Raw genomic sequence first — 21606 nt, forward strand, 5'->3', positions numbered from 1 at the left:
CTAAATGAACAGTTTACTTTAATACAATTAACACTATTTAATACTATGTTTATATGAGTTTGCAATAGTTCATCTGCACTAAATAAAAACTCGCGTGGATCAATATAATTACTGTTAAGTACCATACCGCTACATATTCGGTTTTTAAATGCTGAATCAAGATTCTCCCAAATAAGTTTATCATCAACCGCAACAGTAGCAACATTGTTACCACCACCATCACCACCGAATTTTATTGAACTTTTATCCCTCGCTGCTCGGTGGAGGAGACACTTGATACGTACAATTTTGGTTAAATGCTTTTGTCGCGTACCGGGAAGTGTATTCTGTTTAACATTTCTCAATTCCTGAATACGTTCGCGGCATTCGGTGACCCACGCACGATAATAACTCTCAGTTTTCACCAAACTGAACTTCTGAAGAGTGTTATTCATTTTGAACTTCGATAAGTTCCGAACAAAAAAAAAGATTTAAAATGGATAAGCACAAGAACGTTGGATAACTATCTTGTAACAAAGTGCTAAATGACAATGAAAATTTATTTTCGAACGTGCACGTTTTTATATAAATGAGATGTGATGAGAATGAAACCTGATATATGCTTAGTCTTCATTTTTACACATGTGATAGAAAATATTTTATTAGAAAATATTCTAAACTGATTTATGGTAGAAAAATATTTAAATGTGATATAAATAAAGTTTTTTAATCAATGTTTATTTTTTTATTTATAAAATTTATCATACATAAACTGCATGTAATACATATTTCTCATTGCATATATATGATCATGATTCATGCAAACAGGTAACTGTGATTCATATATACTATTTTTTAATTTAAATTCGCCCAATTATATTCATCTGCATTATTAATATCTAAATCAGATATTTTTTTAACCATTTTATTTTTTCCAGACCATTCACAAAAATCTTGTCTTCTTCGTCCTCATAAGATGTTAGATATTTTTTAATTATTTGTTTATGTTTATAATAGGGTGAATAACTATCCGTCCACTGTAGACCATGGTAATTTAAATACAGCCAACTATAAAATGTATTTTATTAGATAAAAATCAATCAATCAATCATTATAATATTAACAAATTTCACTTACTCTGATTGCTTTCTCTCCCAATCATTAAGCCAAGCGTGCTGGAATGGTGGAGAAAATAGGATATGTTGCACTTCTTTCTTTCGTACAGCTGCAAATTCTTTCACTATGAAAGATTTGTCAGCCAATCTAAATCCTTGAAAATCTACAAAGATAGGAGCCATCCTTTCACACTGATCTTATTAAAATGGTTTGATGCTCCTCTGATCGATTTATATATAAACAAAAATTTGTAGGGTAGGGAGGAGGAATAAGTATGTGCACATATCAATTATATAAACTAATGTATATATGTATGAAATTTTATATTAGAGATGTGTACAGATCTCAATTTTCTCTAGATTTCTGAAATTTGCTGATTATGTACAAAATACTGTATCATCGCAACCTTGATGAAAATATTAATTTACCTCAAGATATAAAATCCACGTGTTATATTGAAAAGATCTTCATGTAAATGAGACAGCGATGTATGTACTTCTCAATTTTCTTCAGACTTCTGATTTTTACCAATCGTATGCAATTTCTACAGAGCTCACACGATGTATCATCGCAACCTTGATAATAAACTCATTTTACCCCGAAAAATAAAATGTATGTTATATTTGAAAGATCTTCATGTAACTCTATCAAGAGTAGAGTGAGAAAAAAAGATAATACGTCTTCTTTGCATGTTCTGTTGAAACAGCAATTCTTTTACTTGAGTTGGAGAAAACGTGATAATCTTTTAAATCTAATTCTCAGTCTATCAAGAGTTCACTCAATACAGTCTGTTGCCAGTGATTTAGTAAAAAAAGAAATTGTAATGGATGTTCCAAACAACAGCAACAACATCAACCGAATGGATACTGAGGAGAATGATATTCCGGTCATTGATTTAGTGAGTGACAGTGATTCTCGGATATCCTGTTCGATGAGGATGGTGATGATGATCCGGAAAATAATGACGTTTATCAGCTGCTTTCCGAGGTCAGGAGAGACTTGGAGATGGAAGCGAGGATTAATCTGTTATTGGAGGATACGGATATGGAGGAGGACGAAGAGGAGGAGGAGGTAATGCACATACATCAGAAATCTCCACAAACTGTAAGTAAATTATTATTATTATTATTTCAATTGAAAAAATAGAGAGTAATATTTTTTCTTTTCTGTATAAACACGAACCACGGCTACACAAACAGAGCCCGTTGTAGATTTGACACCATTCTATTGGTGTCGAAGATGCAGTGATTATGGACATCTGGCCATATAACTTGCTTTGCTCCGAGTTGGTGCAGCATTTGTGAAAAATTTGGGCATAATACCATAGATTGTGAAAATGATCTATGGTAACTGGTAAGAATTGTTACAAGTTTAGACTCTTATAAAATCAATTAACTAATTAATTAATTAAATTGTGAAAATAATAATAAATATTGTTTTCGTTCACAGATGCTGTTCCAATTATCCTTTTTTCCTCACGCGTAGATAGACTTATTTTGATCGAGCTGCGATAAGTTTTATTATATTATACCATATTATATTGTTATTATTATATAATTATATTATTTTGAAATGAATTATAAATGTATATTTCTTTTTTCCTAAAAATTCGTACAAAATTCTTCACCATCACATTTCTATCTTGAATCTCTATTACGTTTATTCTCACGATGATTTTGGTTCCATTGCTTAGTAAGACATTTGTACTTCTAGAGGAGTAAGAAGAAAAGATGATATTTTTTTCCTGGAAGAAACTTAATCTTAATTCAATTCAGAGAAAGAGACTTTACCGCTGTAGGAACTGGGATGCTACTGAAAAGTCTCATTAGCTCTTCAGAGTGTCTCCAGTACACATCATGTATATTGAATCCAAAGTGAATTGGGAAGAGAAGTATTACGGGAAAGGCCTCCCCTAATACTTCCGGAGGAGCAATTGGAGGACTGGGAAGAGAGGTGGATACCTGGTTCTGGAGGTCTTTCTGGAGGTAAGTTCATTAATATTATTATATTTTGTGAGTAAAAAGAGTGAGGTTAATAATATTATTAATATTTTTTTTCTGTTTAATAGATCATACCCGCTTCATGCGTGAGAATAGACGCCAACAGCAGGAAGACTGGGAAGAAGAAATCCTCCGAGCAGCATCCTACCAGGAGGATTTCGACTTCTTCGGGATCCGCTGGATGCAAGATAGGTGTTGGGGATCACCCAACCTCCAGCATGAGGATCCCGAGGATGAGGATGGATGGCCTCCTACGCGTAGCGAGGATTTCATCAACACATTTTTTAATATCTAAACGGTAAGAGTTTGACACACACACACACAAATACATATATTTAAAAAATAATTTTCTCTCTTTAATTATAGATGCTGCTGATGTCTACCCTGCAGCCTCTTCCTCCTCCTATAGGCCAAGCAATAGAGAAATTTCCCTTGACAAAAATCCTACCTGATAACCGGCTATGCCATCAGGTGCAGGACAGTCTATAGATTATTCCCACCATGTTTCCTACTCGAAAATGCCATTGGTTAATTTTTTATTAACAATTATTAGCAAAAAATCGCTTTTTTTTTAGTTTTTTCATTATAAAATGTTAACTATTGAAGGAATGTAAAAAGTGTAAACAGATAAATTTTAGAGAATAGAATTATGAAGAGAATGGTGGTTCAAACAATCCGATCGGATAATTAGAACCGGAGAAAAATCGGAAAAACCTCAAAAAATTTTCTTTTTTTTTTAAATTCATAACTCCGCCATTTTTTAATATTAAGACCTCAAACTTTGCACAGAGACAGCTGTTGGTATGTACTTTACGTGTGCAAAAGCTGGTTTCTGTCGGTTACTTAGTTTTTGCAGAATCCTCGATTTAATTTTTTTTTGCAATATTTTCGCGGAGGGCTGCTTGCGTTTGAGACCGTCCTATTCAAATTTTAAAAATAGATTTGAAAACTAGACAATAACAGCAACAAAACGTCTATCCTATTTTTTTAATAAAATGCGTTTAAGTGAATGAAATTCTATTGCGAACATGAGCAGAAACGGCCGAGTGCGCGAGGTGCAGCGCGCGCGTATTACTATATATACGTTTCCCCTCAACTCCGCACCGTTCCCCCCACCCGACCGCTATCGCGCACTCGGCCGTTTCTGCTCATGTTCGCAATAGAATTTCATTCACTTAAACGCACTTTATTAAAAAAATAGGATAGACGTTTTGTTGCTGTTATTGTCTAGTTTTCAAATCTATTTTTAAAATTTTAATAGGACGGTCTCAAACGCAAGCAGCCCTCCGCGAAAATATTGCAAAAAAAAATTAAATCGAGGATTCTGCAAAAACTAAGTAACCAACAGAAACCAGCTTTTGCACACGTAAAGTACATACCAACAGCTGTCTCTGTGCAAAGTTTGAGGTCTTAATATTAAAAAATGGCGGAGTTATAAATTAAAAAAAAAAAGAAAATTTTTTGAGGTTTTTCCGATTTTTCTCCGGTTCTAATTATCCGATCGGATTGTTTGAATCACCATTCTCTTCATAATTCTATTCTCTAAAATTCATCTGTTTACACTTTTTACATTCCTTCAATAGTTAACATTTTATAATGAAAAAACTAAAAAAAAAGCGATTTTTTGCTAATAATTGTTAATGAAAAATTAACCAATGGCATTTTCGAGTAGGAAACATGGTGGGAATAATCTATGGACTGTCCTGCACCTGATGGTATAGCCGGTTACCAGGTAGGATTTTTGTCAAACAATTAATCATTTCAAGCTCTATTGCTTGGCCTACTAGTTACCCAAGGCTGTCGAGACATTGATTTTTTAATGTTTATAATTTTGTATGTTGTTTAAAATAAAAAGGGGTTTTTTATGCCTTCGGGCTTTTTCCCCTAAATCTATCGTTTTATTTTCCTACCAATCTATGTTCCTTCATTCCCATTATCCTTACATAGGGATTCAACTTAATAGTAGTAGTAGTAGTAGTATTAGCAGTAGAGTTTCATGCATATATTGTGTCAATCCACACACTGTGGAGCGCACCAAAACTGCTTTAGAGTTGTCTTATCAGGGGAGGGGGTATAGTTGAGGTATATTACCTCGTGTTAGGACAATGGACTCAGTCCAGATAAGCGTGAAACGCTATTCTCTCTCTGTCTCTCTCTCTCTCGGAACGCTCTCCATGGAAGAAGAAAGACAATCGTGTATAGAAAAAATATTTAAAAGATGATTGTAGGTCGCGGCGAGCGCGAAACGCTGTGCTCAGCCGAATAGCACATCCGAGACCGCTATTCTCTCACTCACTCTCTCTCTCTCTCCACGGGAGAAAGACTATCGTGGAAAAAAAATTTAAAAGATGAATGTAGGTGAGAGGGACTCGTCACGTCCGAATTTCATCGGAAAGTTCCAATGGCGAGCTCATGCGCGTGTATTGAGAAACGTTCGAATACATCGGAGCGTACCAATACATTTAAAAAGAACATCCATATCTAATCATACTGGTGGGGTGAACGTAGTCCCTAAACTTATTAAAAATTACAGCAGTTCCTAAAGTAAATAAAAAAAAATGCTCTGACGTCATCAGAATGGGGTAATTCATAAGTGGTGGGGGTCAATGCAGTCCCTAAACTTATATCAAAATTATGACACGTTCGTGAAGCAATTAAAAAAAATTTACTGTGACGTCAGCGGAGTGAGGGAACTCATATGCTAACCAAGGGGGGGGGGGGGCATGACGTCAGAGGAGTGGGGAAACCTCCCGCCTCGCGACGGGGACCCCCGCGTGCCGCACCCCCCTCGCCATTGTTCCAGTGTCGGCATAGCTATACTACTAACGGTTACAACATTTTCATACATCATGGCGGCCAGTTTTCTCTTCATGTCACGCCTGCCAATTCCTAACTTCTACCAACTAAATAAAACTATATAACTCCCCACATATAACATTGCATCTCACAACACCCTTAATTGTAGCAGAAATAGGGGTATTTGAAATTATGATCTTCGATTTTGTGAATTTGCGTACAGTGTTAGAAATTGATTCCATCGATCTGCTCTATTTACTTCACTCCGAACTTTGTCAACATTTTCAGTTAGCACGAATAGAATCTTTAACTTTCGTATGTTTTCTATGTAGACTTTATCCCACTATCACCATGATAAACAATTTCACATGGGAAATTGAGAAATATTGTTTCTGAAGAAAGCAAAATTAAATTAACATTTCTTCAATTAGCTATTCTAAATAAAGTCTATTTTATAATATAAGTATAGTAAAATTTGTATAACTAGCAATTTTACTGTACTATATTATAAATATTCCTTTACTACAAGTTTGTGACCAAACTACTGTACTTTTGAAGAAAATTTACTGTATAATTTCTCTCCGTGTAGTAGTCTCTTTTTATAAAATGCAGATTCACAAAATTCATTAACTGATCGCGCGCTGCCTCGCACTCTTTTCTGTTAGCCCCTTTCTCTCTAGTAGCCAATAAATTTTTGTCAATGCGTCTTTCATAAAGAGACACTAACAGGTGTGACAGAGAAGCGATGTAAGTAACGTTGCGCTCTTTCTTCGACCACTCATCCTTTCTCTTTCCCTCCGTAGTCAATCATGCGCTTATCTCTCACAACAGGGCTTTAAAATGACTTCCGTCTCTTGATACGAATTATCTGATTAAACCTGTACATATCTGGAAAAGAATCTTTTTAAATAGTCATATGGGAATTCGAGAATACAAAAGTATTTAATTACGCAAATAATTTTTATTTTTAATAATTCTTACGTAACCGTACCTCTAACAACTAAAAGCTAACGTCATTAACTGAATTTTCATAGAAGGTACACAATTTTCTTCTATGGTCATTTGCATTGTTACCTAGCTGGATCAAACTTTCCATATCCATACAGGCAAAGAGGTGTTAGCCTGCTTCTTGGATGTTAGAGAAGCTTTTGACAGCGTCCTACCAAACATATTAATTGAGAAACTCAGCAACATTGGCTACCCTGTAAATCTTTTAGCTTTCATTCATTTTTTAACATATGAAAGAACACTTACTTTCTCCGGAATCGAATCAGCTTCTGTGGTAAGAAAGACATTCAAAGGTCTTCCTCAGGGAGGAATGCTTAGCCCATTATTGTACATAATATATGTAAATGATATTATAATAACCATCCCTAGGAAAATAAAGAATGTACAATTTGCTAATGATCTAACCATTTACACTACTGTCACAAACCCACAAACCGATAAAAATACTATGGAGAAAGCTCTCCACAATATCCATGGCAATCTTCTAGAATTGGGTCTTGACCTTGCACCAGCTAAATCAGTTCTCCTTCACTTTAATAGGAAATTCATAAAACCAGGTGTTGCCTGCTTATCTTTAAGGAACCATAATATCAAATATACTTCTGCAGTTAAGTTCTTAGGAGTTTGGTTTTACTACGAGCTCAAATTTACAAAGCATGTAGAGTATATTTAAAACAAGTGCTTTCAAAGGCTTAATATTCTCAAATTCATTTCGGGCCTAAAATGGGGAGCCAATCCTAACACAGGACTCATGATCTATAAGGGTCTTATTAGATCTATTATGGACAATAGCAGCTTTATTTATTACCCCTATCTAGAATCCCTTTCAGTGAAAATTGAAAGAATTCAATATGCATGTCTCAGACAAGTTTTGGGATATCGATCCCGTACTCCCACCAATATTCTGCTTGGTGAATCCAATTGTATGCATATTAAAGAAAGAGCTAAGCTCCTATGTAATAGATTTTTGGCTAGCATGCTTTCCAACCATAACTCCCTTGTAGCTCATGTTGTAAACAATTTAAAAATCCTTGTGATACAGGGGCATTTTATGACTTTGTTGTTGAATCAATTATCTTCGTTTTCTAGTTTTCTCCCATTAATACATGAGAATAGTCCTATTCCTATGGACCTCAATGATTTCAGAAGTATGATGGAACCCATTAGAATAAATACTGATTTAGGATTTGCAATCAAAGAAAGTAATCATCACTCTCAAATTTTTTTAGAACACTTACACAGTAGAGTTAAGACTGGTGTTTCCTTCTTCACCGACGCAAGTAAATTTTAGAATAATTCTGATTCCTTGTTGGGCTCAGGAAAGGCAGTTGGTTGTGCGATTTTTTCCCTAGAGTTAAACATATCTCTTAAATGGAGTATTAATCAAGAGGACTCGATTTTTACGGGAGAGGCCATCGCACTTCTGAGGGCTCTAGAACTTTTAACTGAAATCAACTTCTCAGCAGCTTACATATACTCTGACTCCCTTAGTGTTTTGCAAGCCATAGCCAATCCGTATGGACACTCCAGAATTAATCCTTATGATCTCAAGATTAAGAAAATACTAGCTGGTATTCTGAAAAACAAGATCATCCTTCTGTATTGGATTCCTTCATACGTCGGTATAAAGGGAAATGATAAGGTGGATGAACTTGCTAAGGAATCGTGTGTGAAAACGCCTTTTAGTGACATTCCTCTGCCCTACACTGACTTTTTTTAACTGTTTGGTAGGAAGGCGGTGATCAATTTTAAAAATTCTCTCTTCCAAGAGGGGACATATAAGGGGACTATATATTTTGACAGATACTATAGAAATTGTAGTCCACCATGATTCAAAGGGCTTCCCCTGCTCAGAGATATTATTACTTGGGTTAACAGGGCCCGGTCCAATCACTATCACCTTAGATCTTCCTTGGCCAGGGTTAAAAAAAACAAAGACGCCGCTTGTGACTGTGGGAACTCAGTACAGGATCTGAACCATATTTTATGGAACTGCCCTCTATTAGAGGAAGCAAAGAGCCAAATGGTTGCTAGACTGCGTAAGTTAAATTTCACAAACAACAAACTTCGCCTGTAAAAAGTAGACGGCAAGTACATAAATCATCCAGCGTAAAGAATATAGTGAAATAATATTTACAATTACAAAAATTATTGAAATCCAAATGTTAGGTAAGTATAAATTTTTATTATGACAAAAGTTGAAATTTTGAAAAAAAAATAGTAACACAAAAAAGTTACTTGCAGAGCCTGTAATGTTCATACCTATGTCGCTATCTTGCAATACAAGCGTTGCATCTCATAATTCCAAAATGTGGCTATTTTATGCCATTGCGTACAACAGGCCCGGCAAGTAATTTTTTTGTGTTACTATTGTTTTCAAAATTTTAACTTCTGTCATAATAAAAACATACTTGCCTAACATTTAGATTTCACTACTTTTTTTAATTGTAAATATTATTTCACTATATTCTGTACGCTGGATGATTTATGTACTTGCCGTCTGTTTTTTGTGGGATTTCATAACGTTTTTTAAGAATATAATAGTTAAAATACCTCTAAATCCACCTTTTTCTTATGTGTTATTCTCACTATCAACTTTGCATTATGGCTCTCTCTCTCTCTGGTAAACTTGTTCCATTAATATATACATTTGATTAATATAAACTGTAAAATATATACCAGTTAATCCAATGGAAACCTCTGTTTTTTAGGTATACTGCTTTTAGTTTCCTAAATTTATACACTGTATGCTCTATTATATACATATGAAATATTGAAATCATTAATTCTTTTCATATTCACACATCTACATGATTTTATTATAAGTTTCATTAACTATTTGATTTATATTTCTCATATTTTATGTCCAAAATGAACTGCAAGCCCTTCATTCTCAAGGATTTGCTTAGAAATTCATCCCTTTTTCTACCATTTTCGTAACTGTTACTCACAATATCAACTTTGAATTATGGTTTCTTTTCAAGCAAAGTAGTGACATTCATATTTTCCTCTCATTAATATAAACTAGGGAATACACCAATTAATACTATAGGAGCCTCTCCTCTTTTTTAGATATACAGCTTTCAATTTTCGAAATACATTTACTGTATGCCCCATCACATGTAGAATATTGCAATCATGAATTCTTTTCATATTTACACATCTACATGATTTTATTATAATTTTCATCAACTGTGGTTTCTAATACTAAAATCGGAAGCCTAAAATCACCTGTAAGCCCTTCGCATTCAAGGATTTTCTTATAAATAAACACATTTTTTCATCATTTTCTTAGCTGTTACCTCAACATCAACATTGCATTATGGCACTTTCTCGAGCAGACTAGTGCCATTTATATTTTCTTTTGATTAATATAAACTAGAAAATACACCAATTAATGCAATGGAAGCCTCTTGTTTTATGTATATAGCTTTCAGATTCCCAAATTTATTCACTGTATGTTCTAACCTCGACGGCGGTAGAGGCGCATGCTTTTTCTACTTTTCTTTACTTGCCGTCGAGACACTACCGTGTCTCTTGACACATGGAAAATATTAAAATGATGACTTCCTTTCATTGTTACATTTCTAGATGATGTTATCATTATATTTAATATTTAATTGACATATATTTCAAAGAGTTTATGCCCAAAATCACCTGCAAGTCTTTCACTATTAAGAATTGACTTCCAAATTTTTTAATTCCTCCACTTTTTCATTATGTTCAACTTTCAACATTAACTTTGCATTAAGGCTCTTACTATGGCAAACTGATATGATGTCTGACTTTTTCTATTTAATATTACAACTCAACCCTGCACAATGACACAATAAACACGTTATTATAATTTAATCTGAAATAAAATCTCACTAAGTACCAAAAAATATATTACATATTATATTATAAAATTCAATGTTATACTTATAAAAAATTAAATTTGGATAAATCTTTTGGAGATAATTATAATTTCTTTTTAATTGTTCGAGATTGGGAGGAGCAGAAAATGTTGCGAAGTAGATTCCGCATTTCTCTGTTATATCTCCCATCTCTATTGCGCTCACAATAGACGGATAGACCGACAGCGTCTAGCCGCTCTATCTGTCCCTCTCTCCGCGGCGCGCTTGCGCGTCTTCTGGCCCTGGCGCGTCGCGGCCGCGAAGCGACACTACTTGCGCGCTTGGCCACTAGGTGGCCAGCGCCCGCAGCAGCTCTCTCGCTGGCAAGATTAGTGTCGCGTAATTATATAGATGGGTCCTTGATAAGGACCCATCGCACCTCAGCCTTGCTCAAATGACTGCCCAACCAGCAGCAACCGCAGCAACAGAAGCAGCTTTTCTCTCGCCTCCACGGCTTTTTTTGACGCCTCCACGGCAGCGCCTCCACTAGGCCATTCAAGAGCGCCTCCACCGGCGAACTCATTGGGTACCATACTTTGGTAAGTATCACCCAACCACCCACCGCCTACCAAGAGGGGACTACCCCGCTGCGGCAATATCCTCCCTCCTAAGGGAAATTTCTCCGGGGACTGCCCGGGAGAAGTTAACCCTCTCCTTCCCCTCCACACTGCCTCCGAGGACTACCTCGGACCCAGTGTTCCGACCCTCAAGTCCAGGGCTCTCGAAAGAGTCGGGTAGCGGGAGGGGTAGCATTCACCCTAGGGGTTGGGGTGGCTCGGAGCCACTATAGCTCTAGGAGAAGTAGGCCGAGGGGTAAGGGGACTTCCCCTTCCCTAAAACCACTTCTCCTATTTCGCTTCCTCCCGTGGCTGGGAATTTTACTGGGGAATACTCCAGGGAAAATTGCCCAGTCCGGGAGCTTCTAAGTCCGCGTTCCTTTCTGGGGAATTCTGTTTTCTGGGGTTCTAGGGAATCTTCGTAGACCGAAATTCCCTAGAAGTTGACGAGAGCAAATTCCCTAGAAAGTCGATCATTAGTCTAGCGGTTCTTTTGTAAATATATTGTAAAATTTTGTACATTTTATTTATTTAAATAAAAACTCCTTTTACCTCTTATCTTTGGCTTTGAATATTTTATTCTAGAATAAGACCTTCCGTTCTGACCACAGGTTCGGAGCCAACTTGGGACATTGTTTCGCACACTAATCTAATTAGGGAAGCGTAGATAAATATTTAGTTTTAATATTTTTTTATATTATAATTGAATATTAAATAATGATTAGCAAATATTCATCTACTTTTCTTTAATCGTAGTAAAAAGAAAGTTTTATTTTCTCCTGGAAAATTGTTCGTATATATGATATAACCTTTTGGACAGTTGAAATCAATATTAGTTTAAAGAAAAGAAAAGTAAAACATGCATTTTATTAATAATTTCAATACCTGAAAGTTTAGCATATGAGTTTCAAATACCTTTTGAAATACCTTAACAATTTCTCTCAATTAATATACTCCTGTTAATAATCAATGCATATTAATATTGAAAGTATACTTCTCATAGGCACATTGTTGTAAATATCATCTTATTTAATCCAGTTAGTTCTATCCTCAGGAATGAAAATGGAAATGTTTTGTCTTGATTTACCTGAAAAAGAAATTTCACAACGTACCACAAAGTATACTAACATACTGTATTGTAAAATATAATGTTATACTTATCTAATAATTGTCGATTCCTTATGTCATTTTTATTCAAATTTATTTATCATTTTAAAAATTAAACACATTTACTAACATAAGAATGAACAACCTCACTGTATTAAATATACATAACCTTACATTACAATTGACAGTTTACAAGTCGTCGGATTGGTTGTATCGATTACATCGATTTTATTTGATAGTTAACAACCATAATTTTGTCGTTGAATTTAATTTGTTGGCAGCACTGAGAAAAAATGACGTCATTTTCCTCTTAGCGGCCAACTTCAGCCCGAGACATACACTCTAGCTGGAAAGGAAGGAAAAGACGGAGAAGAATCTCAATTTTCAATATATATATATATATATATCTAACAGAGTATGAGATCTCTGGATTGCGTAAACCGATTTTGATGTTTGTGGGGTCAAATGAAAGCTTGTTCAAAACCATTTTAAGGATAGCTTTTACTTAAATCATGACAATTGATCATTCATTGAAATAAATTGGTTTAAAAATTGAGACGACCAAACTTGCTGTATAAGTTACATGGTAGTGCTCGGCGGTATAGACATGTCATTATCTACTTTTATATGTACTTGCCGTTGACACACTACCGTGTCTCGATTATTTTTTTTGATCAGAAATTGAAATAAGATTTTGAATGTTATAATACAGTAGTTCTTACCCTTCCTCAAAGTATCAAGAGACACGGTAGTGTCTCGACGGTAAGTACATATAAAAGTAGATAATGACATATATATACCGCCGAGCACTACCGTGTAACTTATACAGCAAGTTTGGCCGTCTCAATTTTTAAACCAATTTATTTCAATGAATGATCAATAGTCATGATTTAAGTAAAACTCTCCTTAAAATGGTTTTGAACAAGCTTTAATTTTAGTCCACGAACATCAAAATCGGTTCACGCAATCCAGAGATCTTATACTGTGTTAGCTACATATATATATTGAAAATTGAGATTCTTCTCCGTCTTCTCCTTCCTTTCCAGCTAGAGTGTATGTCTTGGGCTAAAGTTGGCCGCTAAGAGGAAAATGACGTTATTTTTTCTCAGTGCTGCCAACAAATTAAACTCAACGACAAAATTATGGTTGTGAACTATCAAATAAAATCGATGTAATCGATATAACTAATCCGGGGACTTGTTAACTGTCAATAGTAGTGTAAGGTTGTGTATATTTAATGCAGAGAGATTGTTCATTATTATGTTAGTGAATGTGTTTAATTTTGAAAATAACAAATATATTCTAATAATAATGAAATAAGGAGTCAACAATTATTACATAAGTATAACATTTTATTTTACAATACAAAATATTAGTATACTTTGTGGTAGTTTGTGAAATTTCTTTTTCATATAAATGAAGATAGAACATTTCTATTTTCATTGTCGAGGATAGAGGTGACTGGATGAAGTAAGATTAATATTTACATATTTTCAACACTGTGCCAAGGAGAAGTATACTTTCAACATTTATGTGCATCGGTGATTATCAGGAACATATTAATTGCAAGAAATTGTTAATGTATTTGAAAATCATATGCTGAACTTCTAGGTATTGAGATCATTAACAAAATGCATGTCTAACTTTTTTCTCTTTAAACTGATGTTGAATTTAACTGTCCGATTAGTTATATCATATATACAGGGAGGTTCTCTAACGGCGGCATATAGGAGATTCGTGTTAGTTGACTATAGCGCTCAGGATAATGGTTTCTGAGAACGCGCTAATTAGTCAATATCATGTAGTGCCAACATGAAATGGTCCATTACCAATAGATGAATAAGAAAAATGAGACCCATCCGCCATTTTGGAGTGGAGAAGTGTTTACATGCTAGTTGCAGCAGAAAGAGGTGTGAAATAGAAAAATGTCGAATAGTGAGGTTACTGAAGTAAAAATGAAAAATAATGAATGGAAAGTAAGAATATTCTTACTTTCCATTCATTATTTTTCATTTTTACTTCAGTAACCTCACTATTCGACATTTTTCTATTTCACACCTCTTTCTGCTGCAACTAGCATGTAAACACTTCTCCACTCCAAAATGGCGGATGGGTCTCATTTTTCTTATTCATCTATTGGTAATGGACCATTTCATGTTGGCACTACATGATATTGACTAATTAGCGCGTTCTCAGAAACCATTATCCTGAGCGCTATAGTCAACTAACACGAATCTCCTATATGCCGCCGTTAGAGAACCTCCCTGTACAAGCAATTATCCAGGAGACCATCAAACTATCTTATTACTCCTATTAAAGAAATGTAGATGAATATTTGGTAATCGTTATTTAATATTTAATTATAATATAAAAAAGTATTAAAACCAAATATTTATCTACGCTTCCCTAATCAGAGTAAAAAGAAATTATTATTATCTGCAAAAAAAATTCCAAATTTAATTTCTTATAAGTATAACATTGAGTTTTATAATATAATATGTAATATATTTTTTGGTACTTAGTGAGATTTTGTTTCAGATTGAATTATAATAACGTGTTTATTGTGTCATTGTGCAGGGTTGAGTTGTAATATTAAATAGAAGGCAGACATCATGTCAGTTTGCCATGGTAAGAGCTATAATGCAAAGTTAATTTTGAGAGTTAAATTTAAGGAAAAGATGGAGAAATTAACAAATTTGGAGGCCAATTCTTAATAGTGAAAGGCTTGCAGGTGATTTTCGGCATGAACTTTTTGAAATATATAAGTAAATTTAATGATAAATATAATATAACATCATGTAGAAGTGAAACAATGAAAAGAAATCATCATTTTAATATTTTCCATGCGATAGAACATACAGTGAATAAATTTGGGAAATTGGAAGCTGTACATCTAAGAAGAGAAGCTTCCATTGCATTAATTGGCGTATTTTCCAGGTTATATTAATGAAAGGAAAATATAAATGGTACTAATGTGCTGGAGAAAGTGCCATAATGTAAAGTTGATATTGAGAGTGAGAGCTAAGAAAAAAGTGGAAAAATGAGTCAATTCGTACAAAAATCCTCGAAAGTGAAGGGCTTGCATATGATTTTGGGCATACAATTTGTAATGTTATTCCCCTCAGTGTGAGGGGCCACTCACTTTACGGGTTTTCCCATTACTTTCGCCCGTCCTTTTCTATCGGTATCAGGACGCCAGTTGGTCAGTTGGGTGGCCAACAATCCTACGTTATCATTTGAGTCTTTCGACTCCATTCTCTATGCATCTTATACGGCCCTGCGGCCATGCATTTGGACGGTAGCGGTAGCCAGGGTCGCTCAGTATGCTAGGTCGTGGAGAGAGGGGAGGGTTCCTTGCGGAAGTCCGAGCCTCGCAGACCTATCTGCTGAGGGGCATACATTTATCCCTCACCACCCACACACACAGGTGGTGGTGAGGAGTGCGGGAACATGCGGTATCATTGCCAAGCATAGAGTTTGCCAGGAGCGGACCACCACGGAGGCAATGTTCGGGCCCGTCCGGCCATAGCACAAGCCTATGGAATTACGGAGGGCATCGGGACATTCCAACGGGCTAACTACGCCTCTGCACAACCCACTATGCATTGGCCGGTAACCAGTCATGACGTACGTGCAGGCTGGCCTATAGCACACGCCTCACGTACGCGAACCGACCCATGGCTGTCTGAGTGCCGCGTCATGCGCTCACCAGCACGCACGGACACCTCAGCACAGTCGCATGGTCGCGTTCCGACTGCTTGCTATGGCAGTCTGCGCACGACATTCGCGCAGCCTACTTGACGCGTGTAACCAGCGTTCAAGCTAGACTCGATGTTCCATCTCCCCTCCTCGTGGGGACTCATAGACACGGTCATTCTTTTAGGACTCCCCGAGGCCGCTTCTCCTTATCTCAGGTTGCCTAGGTTGTTTGGCATATGGCCCTGCCTTACTTCTCAGGGCAACATTTGACATCGTTTACTGGAGCGCCGGTCTTTTCATCCGGGCCTCTGCCTGTCAACGGGGTCTATCCTTGACGTCAGCTATAATCCACTCGTGAGCCTATCTCACGAGTCGGTAACGTAGGGATTAATAATATCCACTGTTCGGTAGCTTTTATACTTTTTATTCGGTATCTCGCATACGTAACGGAGAACTTCGTTACAAATTTTGTAATTAGATCTTATATGATTGATGAAAATTATAATAAAATCATGTAGATGTGTAAATATGAAAGGAATTCATGATTTCAATATTTCACATGTAATAGAGCATACAGTGTGTAACTTCAGGCAACTGAAAGCAGTATACCTAAAAAACATAGGCTTCCATTGCATTAACTGGTAAATATTTTACGGTTTATATTAATCAAAAGAATAAATAAATGGCACTAGTTTACCAGAGAAAGAGCCATAATGCAAAGTTGATAGTGAGAGTAACACCTAAGAAAAAAGTGGATTTAGAGGTAAATTTAGAAGCAAATTCTTGGAAGCGAAAGGCTTTAAGGTGATTTTGGGTATAAAATGTTTGAAATATAATTTAAACAGTCATTGTGCATACTATGTTAAAAGCCTCTAAAAGTGTAACTATGATAAGAATTCATCATTGTAATATGTTTTATTTTATTTAATAGAATAATAAATTAATATTTTGAATTGAAACTTTACATTATGGAACGATGAGAACATTGGAAAATATTTTGTTAGATTGAATTAGTTAAAACAATTGTTTAGTTTTAATTCCTATATTCTTATAAAACGTTATAAGATCCCAAAAAAACAAGCTTTGCTTGTAAAAAAAGGACGGCAAGCACATAAGTCGTATTTAGCATAAATAATATAGTAATATAAAATATTTTAATTAAAAAAAATAGTGAAAGCCAAATGTTAGGCAAGTATAAATTATTGTTACCATGATGAAATTTAAAATTTGGAAAAAGGAAAATAGTAACACAAAAATTACTTGCCGGTGGCCCGTTGTATGCATTCGTATTAAATAGCAACATTTTTAACTTACGAGAAGCAACGGTTATATTGCAAGATAGTGACTTACACATGAATATTACGGGCCCGGCAAGTAATTTTTGTATTACTATTTTCCTTTTTCCGAATTTTAACTTTCATCATGGTAATAATAATTTATACTTGCCTAACATTTGGATTTCACTATTTTTTTTAATTAAAATATTTTATATTACTGTATTAATTATGCTAAATACGACTTATGTTTGCCGTCCTTTTTTTACAAGCGATATGCTTTACTGGATATAAATCATGTCAATTTTCATTGAGAAAGATGTAACTTCCTTATTTTTCCTTTAAAGCTAAAGTAAACACGTAATAAAATACTTATTTTTCGATTTCGTATATTAGGGTGAATCCTACCAAGTCGGGTTAACTTTAGGTTAAGTTAACCCGACTTGGTAGGGTTCACCCTTAGTCAACAGCTTTTAAAATGTTCATGATGCGGTGACCCATCGGTAGGTTACCCTAGTTATGCTACTAATGTAGCGATGTTTGATTTTATAGGTAAATATAGTTTTGAGGTTTACTGCACAGTAGTGACTAGTGATTTCGTTCTAGTGAGTTGGCGACACTGCCAAAGTTTTTCTGTACTTCTGTTTCCGTTTAAAAGATAATCAGTTAATTTATACAAAATGTGCGGTCTTTTAAAATTAATAAACGTACCACAGGTACAATAAAATACAAATATATATCCAATTACTTTAATCGTCTTGTGAAACAAATATTAATCAGGCGGCTTTAAACTAATAAACGTGCATGCCTACCGGTGGAAACGGCGATTGTAGAGAATAATTATGATTTAGGGAGGCTGTGATCAATGTTGGAACACAGCTGAAAATACTTAAGATATAGAAAACTAACGTAATACAGTATAAAATAGCTGTTAACGTCCCTAAAAATTGCTAGCGTATTCTTTGATGTTGCGAACGTATTAAAATACCATGCGTAGTAATACATGTTTATAAATACTTATACAGGATGCAACGAGATGCCCGCCTTTTCTCGTAATTGGAGGTTCGGGGTGACAACCAGAGTGCACGCGTAAAATTTGCTTCGAATCGTTCAAAGGGTTTACAAGTTGTTTTTATTTAAAAATCACCCTTTTTCGGTTCTTTTCGAACGAATTCAACTGCACAGTGGAAAGTGGAGAAAGTGAAAAAACAATTGATGAACACCTCGTTAGAATATAAAAATTATCGATCGCGCGCGATAATACATTTGCTATTTATTTCTTTAATGTGGCTATTAGATTAATTTCAAAAATAGCAAAATCCTCTGTTCCTTACAATTCCAATTCAATTCAGTACAAGTATCATTGACTGTATTGATGGAAAGAGCGAGAAGAGGCAATGAAAAAAGGAAAGTATCAAATGCTAAGATGTCGCGCGAGCGCAATGATAATTTAATAGGCAATTCACGAGGGCTAGGGTGACCGTTAAAAAGTGAGTTCGCGAATTTTTTTGATTCCACCCCTTAAATCGGTTCTAAATAAAATAACAAACATTTTTTTACCGCGAAAACTCTTTTTTTTTAAGGACTGATGGTTCCTGTAAGCTCGATGTTTTTTGCATTTGATTAGCATTAGGATTTTCAACAATCCCAGTTATAATTTTCTCACAGTTATATGACGCGTTTTAAAAATTATACAATAAGAGAAACTCACTCTCTTGCTATATATATGTATATACAAGGAAAAAAATTAAAACTCATTTAATTTTACCCTGGCTTGTTGCAGTGTTTTAAAGAACATGACGTTAAAAATCGGCGAGAAGAAAAATATTTATTTGCCGAAATTCTCCAAATTTAAATTATATGAAGGTCTCTCTACACACATACATTATGAAAAATACTGGTAATTAGGATTTTGGATGTTTCATAATGAATTTCTTTTATTGATTCGTTCACTATTTAATATATCCAACAATTTTTAGTATTTTTTTATAAATAAACTGCATTGCTGAATGTAGATTTTTAAATTTAATTTGTTTTCATTTAATTTGTATCTTTTTACTGAGAATAATTTACAAATATTGCGTTAGAAAAAAAACAATTTATTGTCCAATAGAACTTATGAAATCTTGTTGATACTTCATTCGTTTTCTCCGTATTTTGTTTATATCGAAAATGAACAAAATTAGATCTTTTTACTTACCTTTTGATTGAATAAATAACTAAAAAAATCAATCAAAAGGTAAGTAAAAAGATCTAATTTTGTTCATTTTCGATATAAACAAAATACGGAGAAAACGAATGAAGTATCATCAAGATTTCATAAGTTCTATTGGACAATAAATTGTTTTTTTTCTAACGCAATATTTGTAAATTATTCTCAGTAAAAAGATACAAATTAAATGAAAACAAATTAAATTTAAAAATCTACATTCAGCAATGAAGTTCATTTATAAAAAAATACTAAAAATTGTTGGATATATTAAATAGTGAACGAATCAATAAAAGAAATTCATTATGAAACATCCAAAATCCTAATTACCAGTATTTTTCATAATGTATGTGTGTAGAGAGACCTTCATATAATTTAAATTTGGAGAATTTCGGCAAATAAATATTTTTCTTCTCGCCGATTTTTAACGTCATGTTCTTTAAAACACTGCAACAAGCCAGGGTAAAATTAAATGAGTTTTAATTTTTTTCCTTGTATATACATATATATAGCAGGAGAGTGAGTTTCTCTTATTGTATAATTTTTAAAACGCGTCATATAACTGTGAGAAAATTATAACTGGGATTGTTGAAAATCCTAATGCTAATCAAACGCAAAAAACATCGAGCTTACGGGAACCATCAGTCCTTAAAAAAAAAAGAGTTTTCGCGGTAAGAAAATGTTTGTTATTTTATTTAGAACCGATTTAGGGGGTGGAATCAAAAAAAATTTGCGAACTCACTTTTTAACGGTCACCCTAGCCCTCGTGCATTGCCTATTAAATTATCAGTGCGCTCGCGCGACATATTAGCATTTGATACTTTCCTTTTTTCATTGCCTCTTCTCGCTCTTTCCATCAATACAGTCAATGATACTTGTACTGAATTGAATTGGAATTGTAAGGAACAGAGGATTTTGCTATTTTTGAAATTAATCTAATAGCCACATTAAAGAAATAAATAGCAAATGTATTATCGCGCGCGATCGATAATTTTTATATTCTAACGAGGCGTTCATCAATTGTTTTTTCACTTTCTCCACTTTCAATTGTGCAGTTAAATTCGTTCGAAAAGAATCGAAAAAGGGTGATTTTTAAATAAAAATAACTTCTAAACCCCTTGAACGTTTCAAAGCAAATTTTACGCGTGCACTCGGGTTGTCACCCCGAACCTCCAGTTACGAGAAAAGGCGGTCATTTCGTTACACCCATTATTGCTTTATAGTATATTTTAAAAAGATATTTATATTTCATTTTATATATTTCAGTAGCGGCACGTCGGTCCATGTTAAGTGGTATGTTCTCATTCATGAAGAAAACATCACGTGTAAGACATAATCCTGAGTCTGAAGGTATTTACCTCAGCGATTTAAATGCAGATGAATTGGACCCAGAAGTTGCAGCTTTGTACTTCCCATCAGCTCATCGAAGAGCGTCTGCGACAAAACGTATGTGTTTGTTATAGTACTCGTTAGCCATATATTCTCCATTAAAATATTTAATAGGATCTACGATGAGGACATACACATATTACTGAATGAAAACGTGTATAAATCATATAGTGTTATTATAAGAACCAATTTTAAACTTTTGAGCATTTTATTGACACAGCAAATTATATTTTCTAATCATATAACCACATTTTCGAAGAAGAAAAACAAAAAGATTATTTAGATATTAAGGGGATGCATTAAACGTAGAAAAAGTACTTGCAAATTATCTTCTACATTTTTAGAAATTTAAATATTTTCGTTGGGATCAAATTTGCTCGTAGTTATCTACTTAATTGACGTAAAGGCTTATTTTTTTAATTAAGAAAATAAAATCGAATATTAATAATTATATTTTATTTCCCATCAATAATTTCGAAAAAAGGGAACCTTTACGACGCTGCGCCAAACTTCAACGAATAATTTGGGACCAAGAGAAACAAATATTCCCATAAATGTAGAAGATTTTTTGGAAAA

General features: G+C 34.4%; 1 protein-coding gene across 6 annotated transcripts in view; it reads left to right on the forward strand.

The window, feature by feature from the left end:
- Lpin (phosphatidate phosphatase LPIN) overlaps positions 1-21606 on the forward strand; it is a 290109-nt gene that overhangs the window by 142304 nt on the left and 126199 nt on the right. For all 6 annotated transcript variants that reach the window (XM_066740441.1, XM_066740440.1, XM_066740444.1 and 3 more), the window contains exon 6: positions 20908-21087. In XM_066740441.1, coding sequence (XP_066596538.1) covers positions 20908-21087 — 180 coding nt within the window. The remainder of the gene's footprint in view (positions 1-20907; positions 21088-21606) is intronic.

This window comes from Prorops nasuta, unplaced genomic scaffold, assembly GCF_024137725.1.
Source record: "Prorops nasuta isolate Cenicafe-Biocafe unplaced genomic scaffold, Cenicafe_Pnas_1.2 PNAS00023, whole genome shotgun sequence".
NCBI lineage: Eukaryota > Metazoa > Arthropoda > Insecta > Hymenoptera > Bethylidae > Prorops > Prorops nasuta.